Source organism: Populus alba, chromosome 19 (assembly GCF_005239225.2).
Source record: "Populus alba chromosome 19, ASM523922v2, whole genome shotgun sequence".
NCBI lineage: Eukaryota > Viridiplantae > Streptophyta > Magnoliopsida > Malpighiales > Salicaceae > Populus > Populus alba.
The window spans coordinates 18121857-18144222 of NC_133302.1; the positions used below are offsets into that span (position 1 = coordinate 18121857).

Consider the following 22366-nt stretch of genomic DNA (forward strand, 5'->3'; position numbering starts at 1 on the left):
ATTGTTAGCTGAAGCTATATTGTAAACGAAACTAACACAAGCCCTCGTATGAGAGGATATTTGTATTAATAAATTATATGGGAGGATCCTATCATTGATTTCTTTCGATATTTTTCAGTTTTTCGTTTTTAAATGAGAAGACAGTAAGTTTACAAGATGAATTCATCAGTATACTGGTATTGACCTATAAAAATTGTGGGGCACTTTCTAGTTCTTAAAACCAAAAGACAAAAGGAAAGCCAAAAAGGAAAATATGAGGCCTGGAATTGTTTACAGAAAGCTCCAAAAAACAGAAAGAAATATCTGACCTGAAAAGGAAGCAACTGGGATGATTTTTTCATATCATGAACTGTTGCAACATTCTGTTTCTCTTTTCTTTATCTGTTCTCTAATAAAGTAAGACGGGAGAGCCACTGACATGGGATTTGTCTCAATCTCCTCCTTTGCATTCTCAGTCACCACCACCACAGGCACCTCCAGAAAGCCATCACTCCACCACCACTACAGCCACAGCAACCGGCTTCACTTCGTTTCAAAGTGTTCTCCTCTTCTTCCTGTACGTTCATTCTCTCTTTTTCCAGTGCTCTTTCTTTAACTAAGAACGCATGCCCTACTATTTACACATATCACGCATACAATAACTGAATCAAGCTACCAGAAAACAGCTTTTTGATTATTTGGCACTATGAATGCTGTATTTCGGTACAGTTTTCCATATTTTATTGAGCTTTTGCAAAAATGTTAAAATTGAAGTTGTTTCATGTTGGAAAAATACAACTTTCTGACTCTAAAGCTTCAGTTTATGCTCAGAGAAAATGCAGTGTAAACCTTTTGAGATCATGTAGAGGGAACACTGCCTGCAGAGCTTCTTCCAGCCTATTGAAAATCGAAGATGATATAGATGATGAAGCTTGCGAGTTAGTCAGTGGATTGGAAATTTCAATAGGGGAAGGTGATGATAGCATCGATGCTTATCTGTTGAAGGCAATGAAGAATAATAATGGAACTGGTATATTGCTCTTGTCTGATATTTTTGGGTTCGAAGATTCATCTACAAGAGACTTTGCGTATCGTGTCGCCTGTAATGGCTACAAGTAAGTTGCTTTACCTTGAATTGACAGCTAATTTCCTGATAATGTCCATATTCCTGTCATGTTGCAAACACAATTTACTGATATTGTTTTTCCTCTGATAGGCACAGACATGACATCAATCATATGTTTGTAATTGCTATACCTATGTCTGTGTCACGGTTAGAATTCATTTTCATCACAAGTTGCAATTGACTCTTTGAAGCTTCCGTAACTTGTGTTTATTTATTTGGATTGAAGCGTTCTAATTCCAGACTTGTTTCGTGGGGATCCGTGGACGAAAGACCAGCCGATGACTTTGTTGGAACAATGGATCACAAAACAGGAACCACAGAGGGTCGCAAAAGACATTGATACATCAGCAAAATGGATGGTTGATGAATTTTTAGCTGCAGGAATCTCAAAGAAGCTTGGCATAATTGGATTTTGCTTCGGAGGAGGCCGAGTGATAGATGCGTTATCCAGAGACCAGGGAGCAATGTTTGGCGCTGGGGTCTCCTTCTATGGTACAAGGATGAACCCATCTTTAGCCTCCTCCATAAAGATTCCTGTGTTGTTTATTTCAGGAGATAATGACCCTCTATGCACAGTCAGTGTCTTGAAAGATTTTGAGAAGAGCATTGGCCAGGGATCAAAGGTGGTGATTTTTGAGGGAAGAGGTCATGGTTTTGCCCATCGACCAAACTCTCCTGAAGAAGACAAAGATGCAGACGAGGCTTTTACAATCATTAGAAAATGGCTGCATGATGGTTTGGTTACACAAAACTGATAGCAAGTTCATGAATGTCCATTGTATATTCACTGTACTCATGACTGCCGGTACAAAATCTTCCGGTGCTATATGATGGTGTTTCATCATTACATGTACAGGATGGCCGATGATTTCTTGGTGTTACTCGTATGGCAGGCTGCTGCTAGAGTTGGAGAACTTCCAGTGTCTAACAGATTAGATGCCCTATCTACTTTGTCCAAGTACAGGAGTAGTTTTTGCACGAAGTTTAGTGTAAGCTAGAATGCCATCCAGGAACAACAGTAGCTTGAGCAGATCCTGGTTCCACTCCCTCTTTGCATGTCATCACGAGTGCATTCCAAATATTTTGAACTATTTCCCTGGCGTAAGCTATAGTACCATAGTGATAGTATCCATGGTGTTCATCGAAGTCAGCAAAGATTTGCGTTGGACTTCGTTTACTTTCACGGGTGCTTTTTGTCAGGCGGCTGCATTTTGGTCCAGTGGCCACTGATCCCTGTGATTCTTCTTTCTGTAACGAGCATCAACTAACATTCAAATGACCTGCCAAATTGTTTTCTTAGGACAGGACACCATAAACCTAATATAAGGATATCAAATTCTAGGACAACATCTATCAAGATAGAAAACCTTTGACCTGTTTTTTCCCATTTCAGGTTAGAATCCCATCTTCTATACGAACCTGACCGCATCTACTCTCTTGGAAATATGTTTTCCTCAACTTGTGAGTGTGCCTTTGGGTAGAATTTGTACCTTCTTCACAGGAAATGGTTTTTCTCCTGTGTTTCTTTTAACGTTGCTTTTTTCCTGTTTTTTCTTCCTTTTCTGACAAAGTAGCAGCACAACATAGAAATTCACCCATACGCCAACCAGTTGCTAGCAGCTTTCCTTCCATTTTTAGAGTTAAGCTCATGTTCATGATCATTCGCATTAATCAGCGTCACTTTCAACATTTATGACGGGGGAATCCAGTAGACAAACCAATTTGATTGGCCTCATTTACAAAAACAAGTTGATAAAAATAATTAGCCCAAGTGGCATGGTAGAAAAGCTGTTTACCAAGCTCAAAATCTTGTCATTCAGTGAGAATGAGTGGAGTTAATTTTCATTGATCATAATAAGAATTTCACTGAACTTGTAACATGAAGACCCCGATAGCTCGGACAATACCCATCCCTAATAGTGCAATCAAATCTGGCAGGTGCAAGCAGTTCTCAACACATTGGTGATTGGGTTTTTAAGATCCTGGAGTTCGAAGAGTACAATATGTATGACAACACAGATTATGATGAAAGGAAAAGGGAGGGGGGGGGGAATCAGATGCAAATTACACATCCATCAATCTTCACCTTTGCTTTCCTGAGTAACCAAAAAGATATATCCTGCTACATCCATCAACAAGCAAGTCACAGTATGACAGGAGATCGTACATTACAACGAGATTGAAAGTAAATTGCATCCGCAACAGTTTTCTGTAAGATTTTAACTTTTTTAAAAAAAAAAAAAACTTTGCATATAAGATCTCCACCTTATGGTTTCACCCGGGTCAATTATTTCTTTCGTTTTGTTGGTATTAAAACTTTACCAATTACCCTGATTGAATTACAGGACAGAAGGTAACAATCTATTGGAAATTTGGAGTAGATTAACAGTGTAGCCATCAAGGACAATGTTCATTCTACAATTTCAAAAGCCACCCGGGAAAAAGGACAACAGCAATCTCATTTTTAAGAAAATTCTGATCTGTAACCAAGCAACTTGAGGATAGCTTCATATAGCATTTCTCATTCCTGGCCATCCTGGAAACAAAAGAGCACCATGTAAACAGACTCGTCATGCAGATTCTTATGATAAACATGATTTGAAAAAAAAATCACAAGTAAAGATCCAACAGATCTTATAGATCACAATTTAACAATGCAATAATCCACTGAAGTCACCAAGCTCGCTTCAGTTGGTGCATAAACATAAAAAAATTCACCCGGTTCAGATTCTTCATCATTATTATTGAGCTGGCCGTATGAATTTTTACAAGGAATTGTAAGAAATCAACAAAACTCCGGTTAAATTATATTTTTCACAATACATATATAACATTATTCTAACTTAACCAAATTCAATTCCAAAAGATCATGAATGTGTGAACAATGTAGTCGACGTACAGCTGCATGGGATCATACTAGAAATAAATGGCTATAATATCATTTCAGAAAACTAAATCAAATGCATAAAACTTATGACCTCATTAGTGAGCATGAACAAAGTCACTCAATGCTATGCACAATATTAGTCTAAATTGATATGCAAACATTTTGGTGGAGATTAGATCAGCTGATTAAATTAAATTTACATCTTTGTCATAATTCTCGAAAACGTTTTGCTGCCATGTGTACTGAGACTAAGGTTATCAAGATAAAGTAGGCAGAATGAGTGCAACACACAATGGTAAACTGAGAAACCTGCAAAATTCATATCATAACAGCCAATTGTGAAAAAAAATGAGAGACAATGCCTGAAGGTCTTGGCACAATATACTTATGGTGGCCATAAGAAAAACCCACACATGCAAAATGAATATTAAGAAAATCCTGCCTGTGTCAAAACTAGATTAAAAGCTATACAGATATGACATGCTAACATACCATGTGCCATCATGATTCTAGACGGGAATTGTGTAGTAGTGTCAGTAAAGAAGAGGCCAAACACACAACAAAATTAAGGGATCGTGTGAAATATTAAGAAAAAATTCTTCCAATTTTCATAAATAGATAAATTATAACATCACCCTGTTCAATCTTTCTTTTTTTTCTTTATCGTTATAACAGAAAAAATTTCAAATGAACTCATTAAGATGCACATACATTAAGGTTCCTGGTGTGAAAGGTCCTTGTATCAAGTGATTAGTTATAAAATAACAATACCAAGTCCATCTCATATGAGAATGGTAAATATGACAATTCTTTTTATGAAAGTTCATATAGTGAATATTCAATCAAATTCAGAAAGACATTTTGTTCCTTGCAATATTTACATAAATGTCATTTCTCAGGCACGAGCACATTATAAGGACCATTGCCACTGGATAAATAACCCATGGAGAATAATATATAGCAGTATGTTCACAAAATATACATCAAAGACTACAAAAGTATCAGTGAAAGGAGTACAAAAAGAGTGGAAAAATTTTATTTATGGAATATTTTTTGTTATCATCAGCATACCTGAGAAGCAGGAACACTGGGAGTATTCAGAGGTGTTAACTCCTTGTGAGCACTTGATGTTTTCTTGGGACATTCCATCTTTGCAGGTGATCCCTGAAAAATACGACAACAGTCCGTGTACGAAGACCCAATGCCTACTCCAGCACCGAAAGCCACAGATGCCCAACGGGACACAGGGGACCCTATTTTTTTTTTTTTTAAATGATCACAATAAACAATTTGAATCCTCGATAAAGGGAAAAAAATGCAGTGACCAGTCAACAAAACATAAGAGTTGAACTGTCATTGCAATAGACCACGTTTTCACATCAAGCATTAAATGTGAGGCGTCTAATTACTAAACTATCTAAACCATTCAGATACGCAGAACTTAAAGATGCAGCACTACAGAAAGGTTTTGCTGTTTGCATTTTAGGGATTCTTTTAGATAAATGCAAGGTTGATCATTGGAAATTTTAAGGATTAAGGAACAAAACACAGTACCCCCACAAATTTACCATTAAGAAAATCATCAATTTTCACAAAACTCATAACACGGGTCACTCAAAGCATAGAGAGAGAGCAAATTTCAATTAGAAGCATTGGATTATCCATAAAAAAATGCAGAAAATGAAAGCCACTTTCACTAAAATCCAAAGAGAGAATCGGGGTTATCTACCAAAATAACAGCATTGAAGAATTTTGGGTTCTCAACTAAAATAACAGCATTGGAGAATTTGGGCAAAGAAAATATCATCATGACTGTAAATTAGCACAAAAATCCAGACTGCACACAGAGCAATTAAGGTGGCAGTAACAAATATCTGCAAAATAAACTAAGGAAAAGGGATATATATATTTATTAATTAACAATAACGAAAGAAGAAAAAGGGAGAGACTGACTGAAGAGGAGAAGACCGCCAAAGGCACCGGCCAAGGAAGAGTAAACGACGCGACGGACAGACAGATCGAGACACGCGTCCCATTTAGCATTCACGTCGGTTTTCTCTGCCATTGATTTTATTTCTATCGCTTCTTCTTCGGTTTTGAGTTGAAGGGAACCAAACAAGGGTTTTCCTTGATGCCTTTCTTTCTCTTTCTTTCTCTTTCTTCCTTGCTTCTGTTTGCTGCACCTTGTCTCTTCTTTTTGGTAAGCCCTCCTTTCTATTAATTAATTAATTAACATAGGAAAATCACTGGTAGACGTAATTCACTGTTTGATTATAACAGTGGAATTATATTTTTATCTCTAAAAAATCCATTTGAATCGGCACATGGGGTAGATTTATATTTTCAAATGATTCATTTATCATTTTATAATTATTAAAGGATATTTTTATTTCTTTTATAAACTTTTTTATAATGAATTTATTTTAGTGCCATTAAAAGCAAAATTTCACTTAATTATGGTTAGAGATATTCTTGGTTTTTCACTTTTTATAAAAGCAGTGCAATGGATATGCATCTTTCCAACGGAGAATTCATCATTTCAAGATGGTTGGTTTTTTAGCAATAATTATTTGGGTCTGATGTTATTTTTTGATATATAAAAAACAAAAAATGTTGTTACTTCACCGCCTTCAAGTGACTTGTATTGTTGATTTTGGTGGTGAAAAAATTTAATATGTCGTGTTATTTTATGCACCTCGGTGCTCTTTTTCTTCTTTAGCAATATGTATGGTAATTATGTCTAATTTGATGTTGCCATCTTAGTGTTAATATTGATTTTTTCTCTCAACCGCATGAATTTAGCCATTTCTCTTTCTCTCTTCTCTTTCAAACTAAGAATTAAAAAAAATTATACAAATAAATTTTTATATCTTATATCAAAATTGAATTGAAAAAATTTTTATGGACTGAATAGGTACAATTTAGAAAGTTTAAGGAATAAGTTAAATTTTTTATGAGAATTTTGAGATCATCATCAATTTGTGAGGCCTTTTTTACTTTGATTTTTTTTCTTTCAACTTTATTTTTAGTTAACAAATTTGATTCAATTATTTTTTAATTTAACCCAAAAAAATGCAATTGCATAAAAAAATTTGAATACTAAAATTGTCCTTTTAATTTTATTTTTTTTTAACAATGTGTTCATAGTAAAACATGAGAATGTTTTGCGCATATAATAGTTTAGCCATAACATTTAGAGTTTAGAGTTTTGTATAATAATAATTTATGTAATAGAGTCTTTATATTGAATGTGAATCCAATGTTTATTGTTAAGGTAAGATCTGGGCTTTGGATGGCCCATTTAAGAAAATAAAGTTGTCTTTGATTGTGAGAAATGGAAGTGAAATGAACCCTATGTCTTCATGGAGTGTTGGAGAAATGGGTCTATGACCAACTCTACATGTGTGTGTATAATTTTGTGTAGCTTTTGTAATTATAATTCTTTCAAAATTAGTTTTATTTATTGGTTTAAAAAGTAGATTTTAAAATATATATATCTAGTTAAAACTGTTATAAAATAGATTTTTTCATATAAAATAAATAAACAAATATCTTTAGTTATTTTAACTTTTACAAAATCAAAATTTAAAATACAATTATATACCGGATCTAATATAAAAAATAGAAGCTATTTAACTAATCATATAATTTTGTTCTTGTGCAGTAACTGGAATTGAACGAGCACAATTCAAGTGGGAGGTATGCAGTCCCTGAAGTATGGAACTTAAAGGAAGGAAGGAGGGAGAGCCTAAATCATTCAGTATGTGATCAAGACATCAAGCAATTGAAGAGTCATAAACGTAGAAGAAGGCACTGCTGTTTCAATTAACACTTTTAGCACTAAAGCAAAATTTATTTTTGTGATAGCCGTTATCTTTTAAATGTTTTTTTATTTATAAATATATTAAAATAATTGTTTTTGCTTTGTAAAATTTATTATTAACATCAAGATTTCAAAACAGTTTAAAATCATATAAAATAATAATAAAAAAATTATTATTTTTTAAAAAACATTATTTACACACAAAAACAAATTGAATTTAGCTAATTAACCCTGTTGTGGTTTAAAGTTTAAACGGCTATAGACGTGGTCAAAATGCATCAGCTACTTCTTTGTCGGCCATATCATGGGCCATCGCTTCCAAAAAGACACCATTGTTGCTGTGGATAATATCTAAAGATACCGACAGAGGGGGAAAAAAACATAAGTTTTTAACTGTTTGTTTCATGTTTTGTTGATAAATTAAAGCAAAAAGATTTGGGTGCTAAAAAACAATCATTACAACAATATTAAACACTCCAAAATAATCTTTAATTATCTTGTCTGTTCATATTTTGGACACCTTTTCTTTTCTTTTTTTCTATGTTTATTATGAGTAATAGATAAATTTTGGATAAACATGGATGAGATTTTTTTTATAGAAAAAAAAAAGAGCTAAGATCAACACTAAACACACAAAAAAGGTAGAAAACAAATACATTGAAAAGCAGGGGAGCAGATTAGAAAGAGAAAAAGGGTGTACAAAATGTCAAAGTCCAAGATATTCACAAGGATAATATTTGGATGTTATGCATCTAATTTCACTAGGGAAACATTTGTCGGGAAAATTAAGGTATAACAAATATAAAATATAATAATAACTTGGACCAAAGGAATAAATATTTATATTCCTACTTGCATTTTTCCCTTCTAGTACATGAATTTGTTTTTGAGATAATATTCCTATTTGCATTTTTTCCTTTTGAGATCATCCATGTTGCTTGATCTGAATATGTTCGACAGATGAAAGTGAGGATTGTAAAAAAGGAAAAGATGCAAATCTCTTTGGGCAGGCAAGCCAAAACAAACCAACAAGCAATTCTTATAGATTGAAGATGCGATAAAGAGGTGATAAAAAAGAAAAAAGAAAAAAAAGATGTGGTGGCAATGAATTAAATACACAATCATGATAGCCTCTCAAAATACTCGTAACACCATCCCAAGGGTTCAATCAAATGAGAAAAAAAACAAAAATCATTTTAGCTGCTTGTTAAGAAAATGGCAATCATTAATGCTTTTTTAAAAAATAAAAATAAAAAACACAAGGTAACTAGAGGTGTCGATGCCATGGAAAAAGTAGAATCTTCAAACATCCTAATTTTAAAAGAAAACTAGGTTTAATATTATAGTAGCTTTTATAATTGTGATTTAAACAAAAGTATTTTTGGTTGAAGTTGTTTAATATTTATATATATTTGGTTAAAATTGTGATTAAAATTAAGGTTGAACAAAAAATAGTTTAATGTGTTTGGTTAAATAAATTTATATATATATATTGATGGTTTTTAATTTAAATATTGTAGATTTAACTACTGCTATTATATTATGAAATAAATAATACTGATATCAAATATTGTTTATTGTTCCATTAAACGATTTACAATTTCATTACGTACGAAATCCATCCGATAAGGACTATAGTTTCTTTAGTTTCTTAAGCGTGCAATAATATCAAGTAAAATATCATCAAAAATAAAATTAAAATTGTGATCAAATTCTATAAATGCTACGTCATCAAGCGATGCCCTTCTAATTTTTCAAATAAAACACAATTAAAAATAAAAATAAAAATTGATTTTTTTTAACTCAATCGAGCCTAGTTCAATACATTTAACTTTGGACTAGATCCGATCCGGCTGGAACGGTGAATAATGACTCTACTATTTACGTGCATTTTAAATAAAATTTGCATGGATTCCACAAGCACAGTAAACTATGTTTTAGCATTACTAAACAAGTTATTCCTTCGTTATACTTCAAACACAGATGCGACCTCTTAAACAAGATTTGCTAAACAAGTCTCGAATCCAAGCACGTTGGATGCTACCTTTTAAGCAAGGCATTTCTGACAGTAAGATCCATATGCTACTAGGTATAAGAGCAAGCAACATAAAAATATAACACTTTAAGGGTTTAGCTCAGTGGTCAACTGCAAGGTTTGTCTTGCGACTGTCCTGAGTTCGATCCTCAAGAATACCAGCCTGTCACCCCCGCGGTGTCTTACCTGCCCACTGGGCTTGCAGGATGTTCAGTGGGCCCGGGGAATAGTCATGGTGCGTGTAAGCTCGCTCGGACACCCCGGGTTACCAAAAAAAAAAAAGCAACATAAAAATATAGGCATAAATATCTCAATAAAATTCATTTCTATATCAAAACATAAAGGACCCATGATTTGTAAGAAAAAAAAAGAAAAGAAGAAACTACGAGTCTTGGTAGGTAGAAAAGTCAAAACGAACCAGCAAGTAATTCTGATATAAGAGAAATAGCTCCCTGAAAATTGAAGAAACAAAGCGAAAGTGAAATTACAACAGTTGCTGTTGTAACATATAAAGAACAGGAGATTATATAGGTTCACAAACATGCATCAATGTCTCCAAGCACCGATCTAAAATCAAGCGCCGATTGTCTTTCTCACCAACAGATACATGAGAAAATCTAACATAAAGATGAAAGGAGGCGAACATGAAGATACCTACCTCACAATATAAATTAATATTTTTTAAATATTTTCAGATCTGATGTATAGATCTGATGTATTGATATTGATTTTTAAAAATATAAAAAAATATATTGTTTTAATATATTTTTAAATAAAATATATTTTAAAAAATAACAATAATCATATTTTCAACCACTCTGTTTATAAAGTTTTATATAGATAGATAGCCAGAGAGAGGGGAAGAAAGAGAGGATGTGGAGGCTAAAGATTGCAGAGAAAGGGAGCAACCCTTACATATTCAGCACAAATGATTTTGTTGGAAGGCAGATATGGGAGTATGATCGGAATGCTGGAACTCCTGAAGAGCGTGAACAGGTGGAGGAGGCTCGCCGGAATTTTACCAAAAACCGCTCTAAGGTCAAGCCCAGCTCTGACCTTCTCTGGCAATATCAGGTACCTCCTCCATGTAGCTAACAACAACAAGAATATGTTTTCTTATCCGATAAACCATTTTCAATTTATTTTCACCAATAAATATTTAATAAACACAATTAGAATCTCATGATATCAAATAAGCTTTAAAACTCAAAATCAAGTCAGGAAAAATCGCGATAACCCCATGATATTTTGTTAGACTGTGAACAAAGAATTCTCTATCTCTTTTAGGTGTTTTTTTTTTTTTTTGGTAATGTAATGTAATATCTGTGGTCATTTTTTATATGGTATGATAATTAACTGCAGTAAAAATATGATATGGTAACATCTTGCAAAAAGGGCTATTAATTGAATGCAAAAAACATGAATGATCCATGCAGATTCTGAGGGAGAAAAATTTCAAGCAAACAATTCCTGCAGTGAGAGTTGAGGATGGTGAGGCGGTGACATATGAAAAGACCACAGCAGCATTAAGGAGGTCAGCCAACTTTTTTTCAGCTTTGCAGGCAAGCGATGGCCACTGGCCTGCTGAAAATTCCGGGGTCCTTTTTTTCCTTCCTCCTTTTGTAAGTATATATCTTTTTTATGTCTTTATGCTAATTCATATTTTAATAGAATAATATATATATATATATATATATATATAGATGGATGGATGGACTGACTTTGGCGATTGAGAAATAATTATTCAGGACAAATAATATTGCAGGTGTTTTTGCTTCTACATTACTGGGCATCTCAACACCATGTTCCCTCCTGAGTACCGCAAGGAAATCTTTCGTTACATCTACAATCATCAGGTAATTAATGAATTAATTTCTTATGACTTGAAATAAAAGTTAATTTCTTTATCATAGATCTAATTAATTATGCAAAATCAACACTTTAATTAACATGATATGTTGCAGAATGAAGATGGTGGGTGGGGTCTGCACATAGAAAGTCACAGCAACATGTTTTGCACAACCTTGAACTACATTTGTCTACGTATGCTTGGGGTAGGACCGGATGAGGAAGCTTGTGCAAGAGGAAGAAAATGGATTCTTGACCGTGGTGGTGTCCCTTCCATTCCCTCTTGGGGCAAGACTTGGCTTTCGGTATTTTGTAATTAACAATACACGCTTTTATCTCACAAAACTAAGATGGTTTTTATTTGTTTATTTATATTTTAGACGCATGCAGATTCTTGGTCTTTTTGACTGGCTTAAATCTGTGATTAAATAAGATACTTTAAGTGAGTGTGTTAATGTTTCTTCTTAAATTTGACTCGTTGTAGATTCTTGGTCTATTTGACTGGCTTGGATGCAACCCAATGCCCCCAGAGTTTTGGATTCTTCCTTCTACCCTTCCTATTCATCCAGGTAATTATTTATTAGGAAGTTAATTAATATGTAAGAATATAATCAATAAAGCTTATAATTAGTTTGATCCCCGTTATAAAATGCAGCAAAAATGTGGTGCTATAGTCGATTGGTTTACATGCCAATGTCATATCTCTATGGAAAAAGATTTGTAGGGCCAATTACACCTCTGATTCTATCACTGAGAGAAGAACTGTACCTTCAGCCTTACGAAAGTGTCAAGTGGAAGCATGTCAGACATTTATGTGCAAAGGAGGATCTTTACTATCCACATACCTTGATTCAGGACTTCCTTTGGGACAGTCTGTATTTGATGTCGGAACCTCTTCTTACTCGCTGGCCCTTTAACCAGTTGATCAGAAAGAAGGCTCTTGAAGTGACAATGAAGCACATTCACTATGAAGATGAGAGCAGCAGATACATTACTATTGGATGTGTAGAGAAGGTGCTGTGCATGCTTTCATGTTGGGTGGAGGATCCAGATGGTGTTGCTTTCAAGAGGCATCTTGCTAGGGTTCCTGATTACTTGTGGGTTGGAGAAGATGGAATGAAGGTTCAGAGCTTTGGTAGCCAGTTGTGGGATGCTACGTTTGCTTTTCAAGCTTTGTATACCAGTGAGCTTGGTGAAGAAATCAAGCCTACACTGGCTAAATCCTTTGATTTCATCAAGAAATGTCAGGTTGTGGATAACCCAGCAGGTGACTTCGGGGGCATGTATCGTCACATTTCTAAAGGATCATGGACTTTCTCCGATCAAGATCATGGATGGCAAGTTTCTGATTGTACTGCAGAAGCTTTAAAGGTTAAAATGACATCGACTATATCAAATTTTTCTTTTTTGAAAACATTTTTGTAAAATGAAGTAGCACTGATTTTTATCCTCTTTTGTTCAGTGTGTTCTCTTTGCTCAAATGTTGCCTACAGCAGACATTGGTGAGAAATTGGATCCTCGGATGATTTTTGAAGCTGTCAATATCATTCTTTCACTACAGGTGAGTGAGTGATTGGTTTTAGCTTCTTTGTCTTATCAAATTTACTGTTCTGCACTTCCCTTTCTTTCAAAGAACAGCTTCAGAATTTTGATCTTCATCTTAATTTAATTAATTTCAGGGACCAAGAGGTGGTCTTGCAGCCTGGGAGCCTATTCGCGGTGAAATGTGGTTAGAGGTAACTTCTATGCTAATATCTTTTCCTTTTCTTTTTAAAATCAAAATTGTCTTCAATTAACTCCATCATATCAACTGAATTGTTTTTGTTTTTCTTATGGTCTTTTGCGTTCTTAGAAACTCAATCCTATGGAATTCCTGGAGAACATAGTCATCGAGCACGAGTAGGAATTTTCATACAATCTTTTTCCTTCTTTTTTTTGTTATTTTGTACCATAAATGTTGTCATACAATGCAGCTATGCTGAGTGCACATCATCTGCAATCCAAGTACTCGTGATGTTTATGAAGATGTACCCAGGACATAGGAATAAAGAAATTGAGACTTCCATTGGAAGAGCTGTCGAGTATCTCGAAACGATTCAAATGCCAGATGGTTCATGGTACGGAAACTGGGGACTTTGCTTCATTTACAGCACATGGTTTGCACTTGCGGGTCTAGCAGCTGCCGGAAAAGCCTCCTCTAGCAACCAAGCAATGCATAGAGGTGCAGATTTTCTACTCAGGGTACAGTCTCCGGACGGTGGCTGGGGTGAGAGCTACCTCGCTTGCCCAAACAAGGTAGTTGAATTCATTTCAGCAATTGAATTACGCCTAGACAGGAGGGAAAATACTTTCATTATGGATTAATGTTGTGTATCATTTTTCAGATATACACACCTCTCGAAGAACACCGATCAACTTATGTGCACACAGCTTGGGCTATGCTTGGTTTGATTCATGCTGGCCAGGTCAGTTCCTTATGAACTAGCTCATCTTTTCCCAGTTGCTTTGGTTCTGCATATATATCATTCTAATCTTCTTTCGGAATTTCAGTTCATATAGCAATCTTTCTGTCATTATTTTTGTTTGAAATAGGGGGATAGGGATCCCACTCCACTTCACCGTGCTGCAAAGTTGTTGATCAATTCTCAAGTCGAAGATGGTAGCTATCCTCAGCAGGTATCTTGTCATGACCTAGTTATTGTCGAAATATATTCTGATATGGCTATTGTTAATCCCATTAGCTTGAATTTGATAAGAGCATTGGACACGTGGATCTCTTGCTACTACTGCATGGAGAGAGTCTACGTGGAATTACTTTATGTTTTGTTTGTTTCATTGTTTAATTTATTTCATTGTTTAATTAAGTAATTGAATGGGCCAGAGAATAAGTAACGGGATTAGCAAGAGCATCCCTAGTCTTCAGCTCTCCACTACTGGAGTTCCTATTATTTAGTTTACAGTTGTATTGAATGGCCTATTTAGGCTCACTGTTTCGAGGGGAAAGGGGCAATCAATAAACAATCACCTTTTCTCTTACTATCTCTTCTTCCTCTAAATCCTATCTTATCAGTGGTATCAGAGCCTGGTTAATCCATGGACACGCGTGGTAAAACTAATGCGGAGTTTCGTGCTGAGATCACAGAAACTCTCGGACAACACGACGCCAATTTTGATGAATTGAATCACAATTTCAATCGAGTCAATGACGCCCTTCAGGGAGTCATGGCAGAGCTACAAGCGATGAGGATCGCCCATTCCCATCGTTCCAGTGAGAGGGAAGTAAATCCTTTTGTTGGGGGAAGTACTTCTCACGACAGGTCGTCTGCAACCTTCAATGCCGACAAAAACCACACTACCGTCAAGTTGAATTTTCCAACCTATTCTGGAGAAGGGGAGGATCCCACTGGCTGGATATTTAAGGCAGAACAATACTTTGAGTTCCAGAACATTGACGCTCCACGACAAGTACAATTGGCATCATTTCATCTGTCGAGTGTCGCCTTGCAGTGGTATCGTTGGTATACGAAAAGCAAGGGACAATTACGCTGGAAGGAGTTTGTCTCAGCCCTTCTCCACCGTTTTGGACCAACTGAGTATGATGATCTGTCAGAAGCATTGTCCAGACTTAAGCAAACCACGACTATGAATGCATATCAAGAAGCCTTTGAGAAACTGTCTCACAAGGTTGATGACCTCCCAGAAAATTTCCTGGTGAGGTGTTTTATTGCGGGATTAAAAGATGAAATTCGTTTGGATGTTCGAGTTAAGCAACCAAAAACTCTCTCCGAATCCATTAGTGTGGCTCATTTAATTGAAGAACGAAATCAATTCCAAAGGAAATTCAACAATCCAGTCAGACCAGCGACAACACCTTCATTCTAGCCGAAACCACCAAACACAAACACCATGGGACTCTTAGGTCCTGCCCCGGCTCAACAAACAACTCACCCAACTGCACCTATTCGACGGATAACAGGTCAGGAGGCAAGGGAGAGACGTGAAAAAGGGTTGTGTTTCTATTGTGATGAGCGATATGTTCCCGGGCATCGTTGTTCACGGCCTCAGTTGTTCATAATGGTGGATTTGCAGCAGGAGGAAGGAGACGATGTGGACATGGAGATTGTGATGCTTGAGGAAGACATTCCAGAGATGTCATTTCATGCTCTGGTGGGAACAAACCACCCACAGACTTTCCGTGTCATTGGTAGAGCAGGAAACACGGATGTGACAGTGCTCATTGATGGGGGAAGCACCCACAATTTTATTGATCAGTCCACGGCAACCAAATTGGGACTACATGTTATTCGCAGCAAAACCATCCATATCACAGTTGGGAACAAGGAGATTATTGAGTGTACTAGGCGGTGCTTAGGCCTTTCTTTATCGATTCAAGGAATCATTGTTCGCGCAGACTTCTTTGTGCTTCCAGTGGCAGCCTGCAAAGCCGTATTAGGAGTGCAATGGCTGGAGACTTTAGGCCTTATCAAGACCGATTACAAAAAGCTCATCATGTCATTTAAACAAGAAGGCCAGACGTACACATTGAGAGGACTATCAAACTCTAAACTCGCTCCCCTAAGTGATAAGGAGTTGATCCACTTATCAGGTGTGGGGTATTTTGTGCATATAGAAACGGAGACAATGCCAAAGACAGCCTCAGCGTGGTCACCTGACCTCAATCTCATCCTTTCAGATTTTGCACATGTTTTCCAGGAGCCTACAACGCTGCCACCTACGCGCAGCCATGACCACCAAATTCCCTTGATGTCCAATAAATCTCCAGTCAACAGTCGGCCTTACAGGTACCCGCACTATCAAAAAAATGAGATTGAAAAATTGGTCAAGGAATTCCTACAATCTGGGGTTATTCGCCCCAGTCGCAGCCCCTTTTCTTCTCCGGTTTTGTTGATTAAAAAGGCTGATGGGTCTTGGCGATTTTGTGTTGATTATCGGGCGCTCAATGAAATCACAATTAAAGACAAGTTTCCCATTCCGGTCATTGATGAGTTGCTTGATGAATTACATGGCACGAAGCTCTTTTCAAAGCTGGACTTGCGCTCCGGGTATCACCAGATTAGAGTCCAGCCGGAAGACATTCCAAAAACCGCATTTCGCACTCATGAAGGTCACTACGAGTTTGTGGTCATGCCATTCGGATTTACAAACGCCCCAACAACTTTTCAGAGTCTCATGAATGACCTCTTTCGCCCTCATTTACGGCGATTTATATTGGTATTTTTTGACGATATTTTGGTGTATAACAGGTCTTGGATGGATCACTTACAACATCTTCGTCAAGTGCTGCGTATTCTCTCGGACAACCAGCTGTATGTAAAGCTCTCAAAATGCCAGTTTGGAGTGCTTACCGTGGGTTATTTGGGCCACCTCATTTCTACCGAAGGAGTAGCAGTGGACCCTGCCAAAATCCAAGCCGTCCAAAATTGGCCCATTCCAGCAACTCCCAAGGATGTCCATGGGTTTCTCGGTTTGGCTGGATATTACCGAAAATTTGTGAGAGGATTTGGTGTCATAGTTGCACCATTAAATCAGCTCCTATCCAAGGAGGGGTTTCGCTGGTCTGAGGAGGCGTTCATGGCTTTCAATAAACTGAAGCAAGCCCTCACGTCCCTACCTGTTCTGCGACTTCCAAACTTTGCACAGCAATTTGCAGTGGAGTGTGATGCGTGTGGTGATGGCTTGGGAGCAATTTTATCTCAAGACAATCAGCCAATTGCTTATTACAATGAGGCCTTAAAGGGCAAGGCTAGATTACTGTCAACGTATGACAAGGAGATGCTCGTAGTAGTGAAGGCAGTGCGGAAATGGCGGCCGTATTTATTGGGCAGAACCTTTGTGATCAAGACCGATCATCAAAGCTTGAAGTACCTTTTTAAGCAACGACTTACCACGCCTTCTCAAGCCCGTTGGCTGCCGAAGATTATGGGGTTCGATTACAGTATTCAGTATCACAAGGGCAAGGAAAATCAGGGAGCTGATGCTCTCTCTCGCGTGGTAGCAGCACAATTACACGCTATATCAGCTCCTATTACAGACTGGTGGGAAACTCTACAACAAGAAGTCCAGCAGCAGCCCTATTACAGCACTGTGGCCACCAGTCCCACTTTAAAACTGGTTCAAAGAGATGGGGTTTGGATGCAGAAAGGGAGGATACACTTGAGTCCTACATCCTCTTTGTTACCTGTTGTTTTGGTCGATGGGCATTCATCCCCTGCAGGTGGACATTTTGGCTATTTGAAGACCTTGACCTGCATCTCCTCCAGCTTTCTATGGCCTTGCATACGAACATCTGTCAAGAACTTCATTAGAGAATGTGAGGTGTGCCAGCGTTGTAAACATGAAACTTTAAGGCCAGCGAGGTTACTTCAGCCTCTCCCAATCCCCCAACGCATTTGGACGGACATATCTATGGATTTTATCAAGGGCTTACCATCTTCGCAAGGTTACAGTGTTATCATGGTTGTGGTGGATCGGCTTTCCAAATACAACCATTTTATGCCACTTAAACGTCCTTACACTGCAGTGACGGTTGCGAAGTGTTTCTTAAATAATGTGGTTAAATTACATGGCATGCCGCGTTCTATAGTGAGTGATCGGGATAAAATCTTCATCAGCTCCTTCTGGAAGTCCTTATTCACGCTACATGGCACGGCACTTAACTACAGCTCCAGTTACCATCCGCAAACGGACGGCCAAACCGAAGTGGTTAATCGGACCTTGGAACAGTACCTGCGCTGTTTCACTTGCGACCACCCAAAGGCATGGATGGAATGGCTGGCTTGGGCTGAATATGGTTACAACACGACCATTCATTCAACAACGAAGGTTTCTCCATTTGAAGTTGTGTACGGGGTCCCTCCTCCATCTATGATCTCCTATATACCAGGAACTACAAAGCTTCAAGTAGTAGATCAAATGTTGCGCACAAGAGAGGTCATCCTGCGGGACCTCAGACGGAATTTAATTGATGCACAGGGACGCATGAAATCTCGGGCAAATTTGCATCGTCGGGAGGTCACATTTCAGGTTGGAGATTATGTGTTCTTAAAATTGCAACCATACTGCCAAAAAAAGGTAGCTTTCAGGAGTTCCTTAAAGTTATCACCCAGGTTTTTTGGCCCCTTCAAGGTTCTCGCTCGCATTGGACCAGTGGCATACAAATTAGACCTTCCCACAGGGTCACGCATACATGATGTTTTCCATGTCAGTTTACTCAATAAACAGTGGGGAGATATAGCCAAGGACACGGTGATCACCCTTCCTCCAATTACGTCAGATGCTGTGGTGTTGCCAGAACCAGAAGCAGTCCTTGATAGAAGGGTTATCCAGAAGGGGAAATACAGGCCACGAACGAAAATCTTGGTGAAATAAAAGGGGGCATTACCAGAAGATTCTTCGTGGGAAAATTTGTGGTGATTTGCAAAAACTTATCCTCAATTTAACCTTGTGGACAAGGAGAATTCAAGGGAGAGGGAATGATAAGAGCATTGGACACGTGGATCTCTTGCTACTACTGCATGGAGAAAGTCTACGTGGAATTATTTTATGTTTTGTTTGTTTCATTGTTTAATTTATTTCATTGTTTAATTAAGTAATTGAATGGGTCAGAGAATAAGAAACGGGATTAGTAAGAGCATCCCTAGTCTTCAGCTCTCCACTACTGGAGTTCCTATTATTTAGTTTACAGTTGTATTGAATGGCCTATTTAGGCTCACTGTTTCGAGGGGAAAGGGACAATCAATAAACAATCACCTTTTCTCTTACTATCTCTTCTTCCTCTAAATCCTATCTTATCAGTGGTATCAGAGCCTGGTTAATCCATGGACACGCGTGGTAAAACTAATGCGGCTTGATTTTGCTTAATCATTGTCTGAATTTTCTGCAGGAAATTACTGGAGTTTTCAAGAATAACTGCGCGTTACTCTACCCTATCTATAAGAATGGTTTCCCCTTGTGGGCTCTGGCAGAATACCGAAAAAATGTTCCATTGCCATCCAAGAAGCTTTGAATCAATCAAGGGATTTTTTACAACAAGATATAGATATATGAGTTGTTTGTGCAGAGAAGCAAGAAAATCATGGGTGTTGAAACTGCACAGACCCCATATGCAGATGGGGCAGGGGCAGGGGCAGGGCTTATTTTAAGTTATTATGGAATGTGTTAGAATTGGAAATATTGTATTATTAAAGTATTGACTTATTGTGTATAGTATGCTACACCGCAATACATGTACTGCCCTAATTAAATAAATAGCAGAGGTGGTTATCTCCGCTTGATCTATCCAATCACTCTACTACCGCCTTTGCCAACATTAATTATGGCCCTTCCCAAACGTTTCTCACATGGAAACAACAAGATCAACTCATACTTAGTTCTTTACTCTCATCCCTCTTCATTGATGTTCTTCACCTTGTGGTGGACTACCCAACTTCAACAAGTGTTTGGAGCACCCTAGAACATGTCCTTGCCTCTCCATCCAACTCTAGGATTATGTAATTACATGGCTCTCTCCAGGATCTTCGTCAAGGTGATGATATTGTCACTCTCTACTTGTAGAAAGCTAAGGGATTATTTGACGAACTAGTCACAGCGGGCATACCTATCTCTCTCACTGACTTTAATCTTTATGTCTTTCAGGGCCTTCGTGGTGAATTTCGAGATTTGGTTACTGGTTTATTGATTAGTACTTAAAAATACATTCTCATTAAGACTTTATATCACCATATTGCACTTAAAAAATTATTAAATTCTCTAACTTAAACATGTTTTATAGTAACAAGTCTTATAATATAAGATAGCTTTAATTTATGGTAAATGCTCATTTTAAATGCAGGTTTATCGCACAACTCAAAGGATTGATTGATGTGATTAACTATTGAAAGTGAAGAAACAAATAGAGGTCTAAGCTGATGGTTCAACTCAAACTGGAATACCGTTCGATTATTGGATCATAACTGAAGTTGTAGACCTTGGATTTAGGTCTAGTTTATCTTGATGGAAAGCTAAGTTATAGGCCTAAAATTTTTATAAAGAGTCCAAGATTTAAATCTTCTTTTTTCAAGTTCAAATCTTAGCAACAAAAGAGATGTCTAAATCTATCATGCAGCCCAGACATTGTTCAGTGTTTAGCCCATTTATCGAGTTCTAGAAGTTCAAATGAGCTATGATTTTTTTTGTTGAAAAGTTGAGACAATTTTCCACAACTTTCATATGACTATGTGCTCAAATTCTGATGTTAATAATGATGTTTTGACCAGCCAATAATGTCAATAACCAGCAACTAAGTCAATGTTTGGTCACCAACTAAATAGTTAGTCATCTAATCAATAGCTCCGAATTTTAACCTATAAAAAGAGGCATTTGCCATATATTTAGGCATCTTGGTTTTCAAATCAAGACCATATTTTTGCTTTCTTTCTTTGTATTTTTGTAATATTTAAGTTTTCTTTCATGTTATATTAATATCTTGTTTATGCCTTTTCATTTCCTTTCCTATATTTAGTTAACTTATATGATAATCATGTTTTTATCTTGTTTATTTATGTTCTTCTTCTTCATTATGTTTAGCTAAGTTAATTATATCAAGGTGAAAAGGTTTCATTAATGGTGTTAGAATAAGCATAATATAAACTCAAAATGGACTTTAATGTTTATATCCAAGAAAGTTTGTTATTAGTATATCTTATATTTTTATCTTACTAATTCTTAATACATTGCTTGTTAAATGATTAATCTAGATTTGTGTTGTATAACACTTGGTACAATAAATGTTTAATCTTTCATAGTCTTCGACCGACATCGTTGTTATAAGAGGAACTTGATTTGTTGTTAACATAAGTTAGCATCATGAATTCCTAACAATATTTAAAAGTATGGTGTTACTAAAATTAAGATAATTAATATGATCTGTTAAAATTTATAATAAACTATTAAGGATAAATCATCCGATTGAAACCTCCTTTATATGTGGTTTCTAGTTGAGTAATAAAAGGAGTTTATATTTATATTTACTTTTAATACCATTAGTGAATCCTCTAACATTGACAACTGTTTTTATCATTGTTTAATCTTCACATTAATCTCACATCTCAAAAATCTTTTTAACTCTTTGTTAAATTATATATATTATTTATAATTTATATAGTTCATCTCTATATGGTTCGATCCCAATCTTGTCGGGTTATTTATTATTTTGACACTCCTACATTTGAGATAAGACATTAATCTTTTGATCGTGTCAAGTTTTTGGCACCGTTGCCGGGTAGGTAAGTTATTGTATAAATTATATATTTTCTTTTGTTTTCACTTTTATTTGTTTTTCTATTTTTTGTTTTCTTTTTCATTTCTTTTCTTTTCTTTTCTTTCTTTTTATTTCAATTCAATCCCTTTACTTTTAATTTTCTTAATTGTTTTTTCTTTGCTCTTTTATCAAAGTTCTTATGGCTTGCAATTTGATTCTTCAAATCAATTTTATGATTTTTGTTCTTTCAATGATAATAGTGATTTCAATTTGGTCTCTTTTCTTTTGATTTCTTATTGTTTTCCTTGATCTTTTTGTCAAAGTTTTTATAGTTTCAATTATATCCTTCAAATCAAGTTAATGGTTTTATTTTTTTTCAACAATAATAACAATAATAATTGTAATAATAA

The 22366-nt window shown here is 36.3% G+C and overlaps 3 protein-coding genes across 5 annotated transcripts; 2 read left to right on the forward strand and 1 right to left on the reverse strand.

Moving 5' to 3' along the window:
- Positions 1-267: 267 nt before the first annotated feature.
- Positions 268-1986, forward strand: LOC118056578 (uncharacterized). 2 transcript variants are annotated; one of them, XM_035068825.2, is made up of 3 exons: positions 268-556; positions 811-1094; positions 1332-1986. In XM_035068825.2, the coding sequence occupies exons 1-3, from the start codon at positions 419-421 to the stop codon at positions 1858-1860; spliced, it is 951 nt and encodes a 316-aa protein (XP_034924716.1). In that variant the 5' UTR covers positions 268-418; the 3' UTR covers positions 1861-1986. The 2 variants fall into 2 exon arrangements, with proteins under 2 accessions (XP_034924716.1, XP_034924717.1); XM_035068826.2 differs by having other exon boundaries at positions 418-556; positions 800-1094.
- Positions 1987-3467: 1481 nt separating this feature from the next.
- Positions 3468-6194, reverse strand: LOC118056580 (MICOS complex subunit MIC10). 2 transcript variants are annotated; one of them, XM_073407037.1, is made up of 4 exons: positions 5946-6194; positions 5064-5245; positions 3824-3854; positions 3468-3641 (listed from the first exon to the last, which is right to left on the reverse strand). In XM_073407037.1, the coding sequence occupies exons 1-4, from the start codon at positions 6055-6057 to the stop codon at positions 3613-3615; spliced, it is 354 nt and encodes a 117-aa protein (XP_073263138.1). In that variant the 5' UTR covers positions 6058-6194; the 3' UTR covers positions 3468-3612. The 2 variants fall into 2 exon arrangements, with proteins under 2 accessions (XP_073263138.1, XP_034924718.1); XM_035068827.2 differs by lacking the exon at positions 3824-3854 and having other exon boundaries at positions 5946-6191.
- Positions 6195-10543: 4349 nt separating this feature from the next.
- LOC118056627 (beta-amyrin synthase) lies at positions 10544-19924 on the forward strand. Its single transcript, XM_035068887.2, has 13 exons — positions 10544-10924; positions 11287-11474; positions 11619-11706; positions 11815-12003; positions 12183-12267; positions 12354-13069; positions 13161-13259; positions 13378-13434; positions 13551-13597; positions 13672-13993; positions 14083-14163; positions 14291-14374; positions 19602-19924. The coding sequence occupies exons 1-13, from the start codon at positions 10724-10726 to the stop codon at positions 19722-19724; spliced, it is 2280 nt and encodes a 759-aa protein (XP_034924778.1). The 5' UTR covers positions 10544-10723; the 3' UTR covers positions 19725-19924.
- Positions 19925-22366: the final 2442 nt, after the last annotated feature.

Bases quoted from the DNA above. Each gene is read 5' to 3' on its own strand.
- LOC118056578 (XM_035068825.2), top strand. From the start codon at position 419: ATGGGATTTGTCTCAATCTCCTCCTTTGCATTCTCAGTCACCACCACC. The intron at 557-810 runs GTACGTTCATTC...GTTTATGCTCAG, and splicing joins AGTGTTCTCCTCTTCTTCCT to AGAAAATGCAGTGTAAACCT. The intron at 1,095-1,331 runs GTAAGTTGCTTT...TTTGGATTGAAG, and splicing joins GTCGCCTGTAATGGCTACAA to CGTTCTAATTCCAGACTTGT.
- LOC118056580 (XM_073407037.1), bottom strand. From the start codon at position 6,057: ATGGCAGAGAAAACCGACGTGAATGCTAAATGGGACGCGTGTCTCGAT. The intron at 5,246-5,945 runs GTCAGTCTCTCC...AAAAAAAAATAG, and splicing joins TGGCGGTCTTCTCCTCTTCA to GGTCCCCTGTGTCCCGTTGG. The intron at 3,855-5,063 runs GTATGCTGATGA...TCATACGGCCAG, and splicing joins CCAGTGTTCCTGCTTCTCAG to CTCAATAATAATGATGAAGA.
- LOC118056627 (XM_035068887.2), top strand. From the start codon at position 10,724: ATGTGGAGGCTAAAGATTGCAGAGAAAGGGAGCAACCCTTACATATTC. The intron at 11,707-11,814 runs GTAATTAATGAA...GATATGTTGCAG, and splicing joins GTTACATCTACAATCATCAG to AATGAAGATGGTGGGTGGGG. The intron at 12,268-12,353 runs GTAATTATTTAT...TATAAAATGCAG, and splicing joins TACCCTTCCTATTCATCCAG to CAAAAATGTGGTGCTATAGT.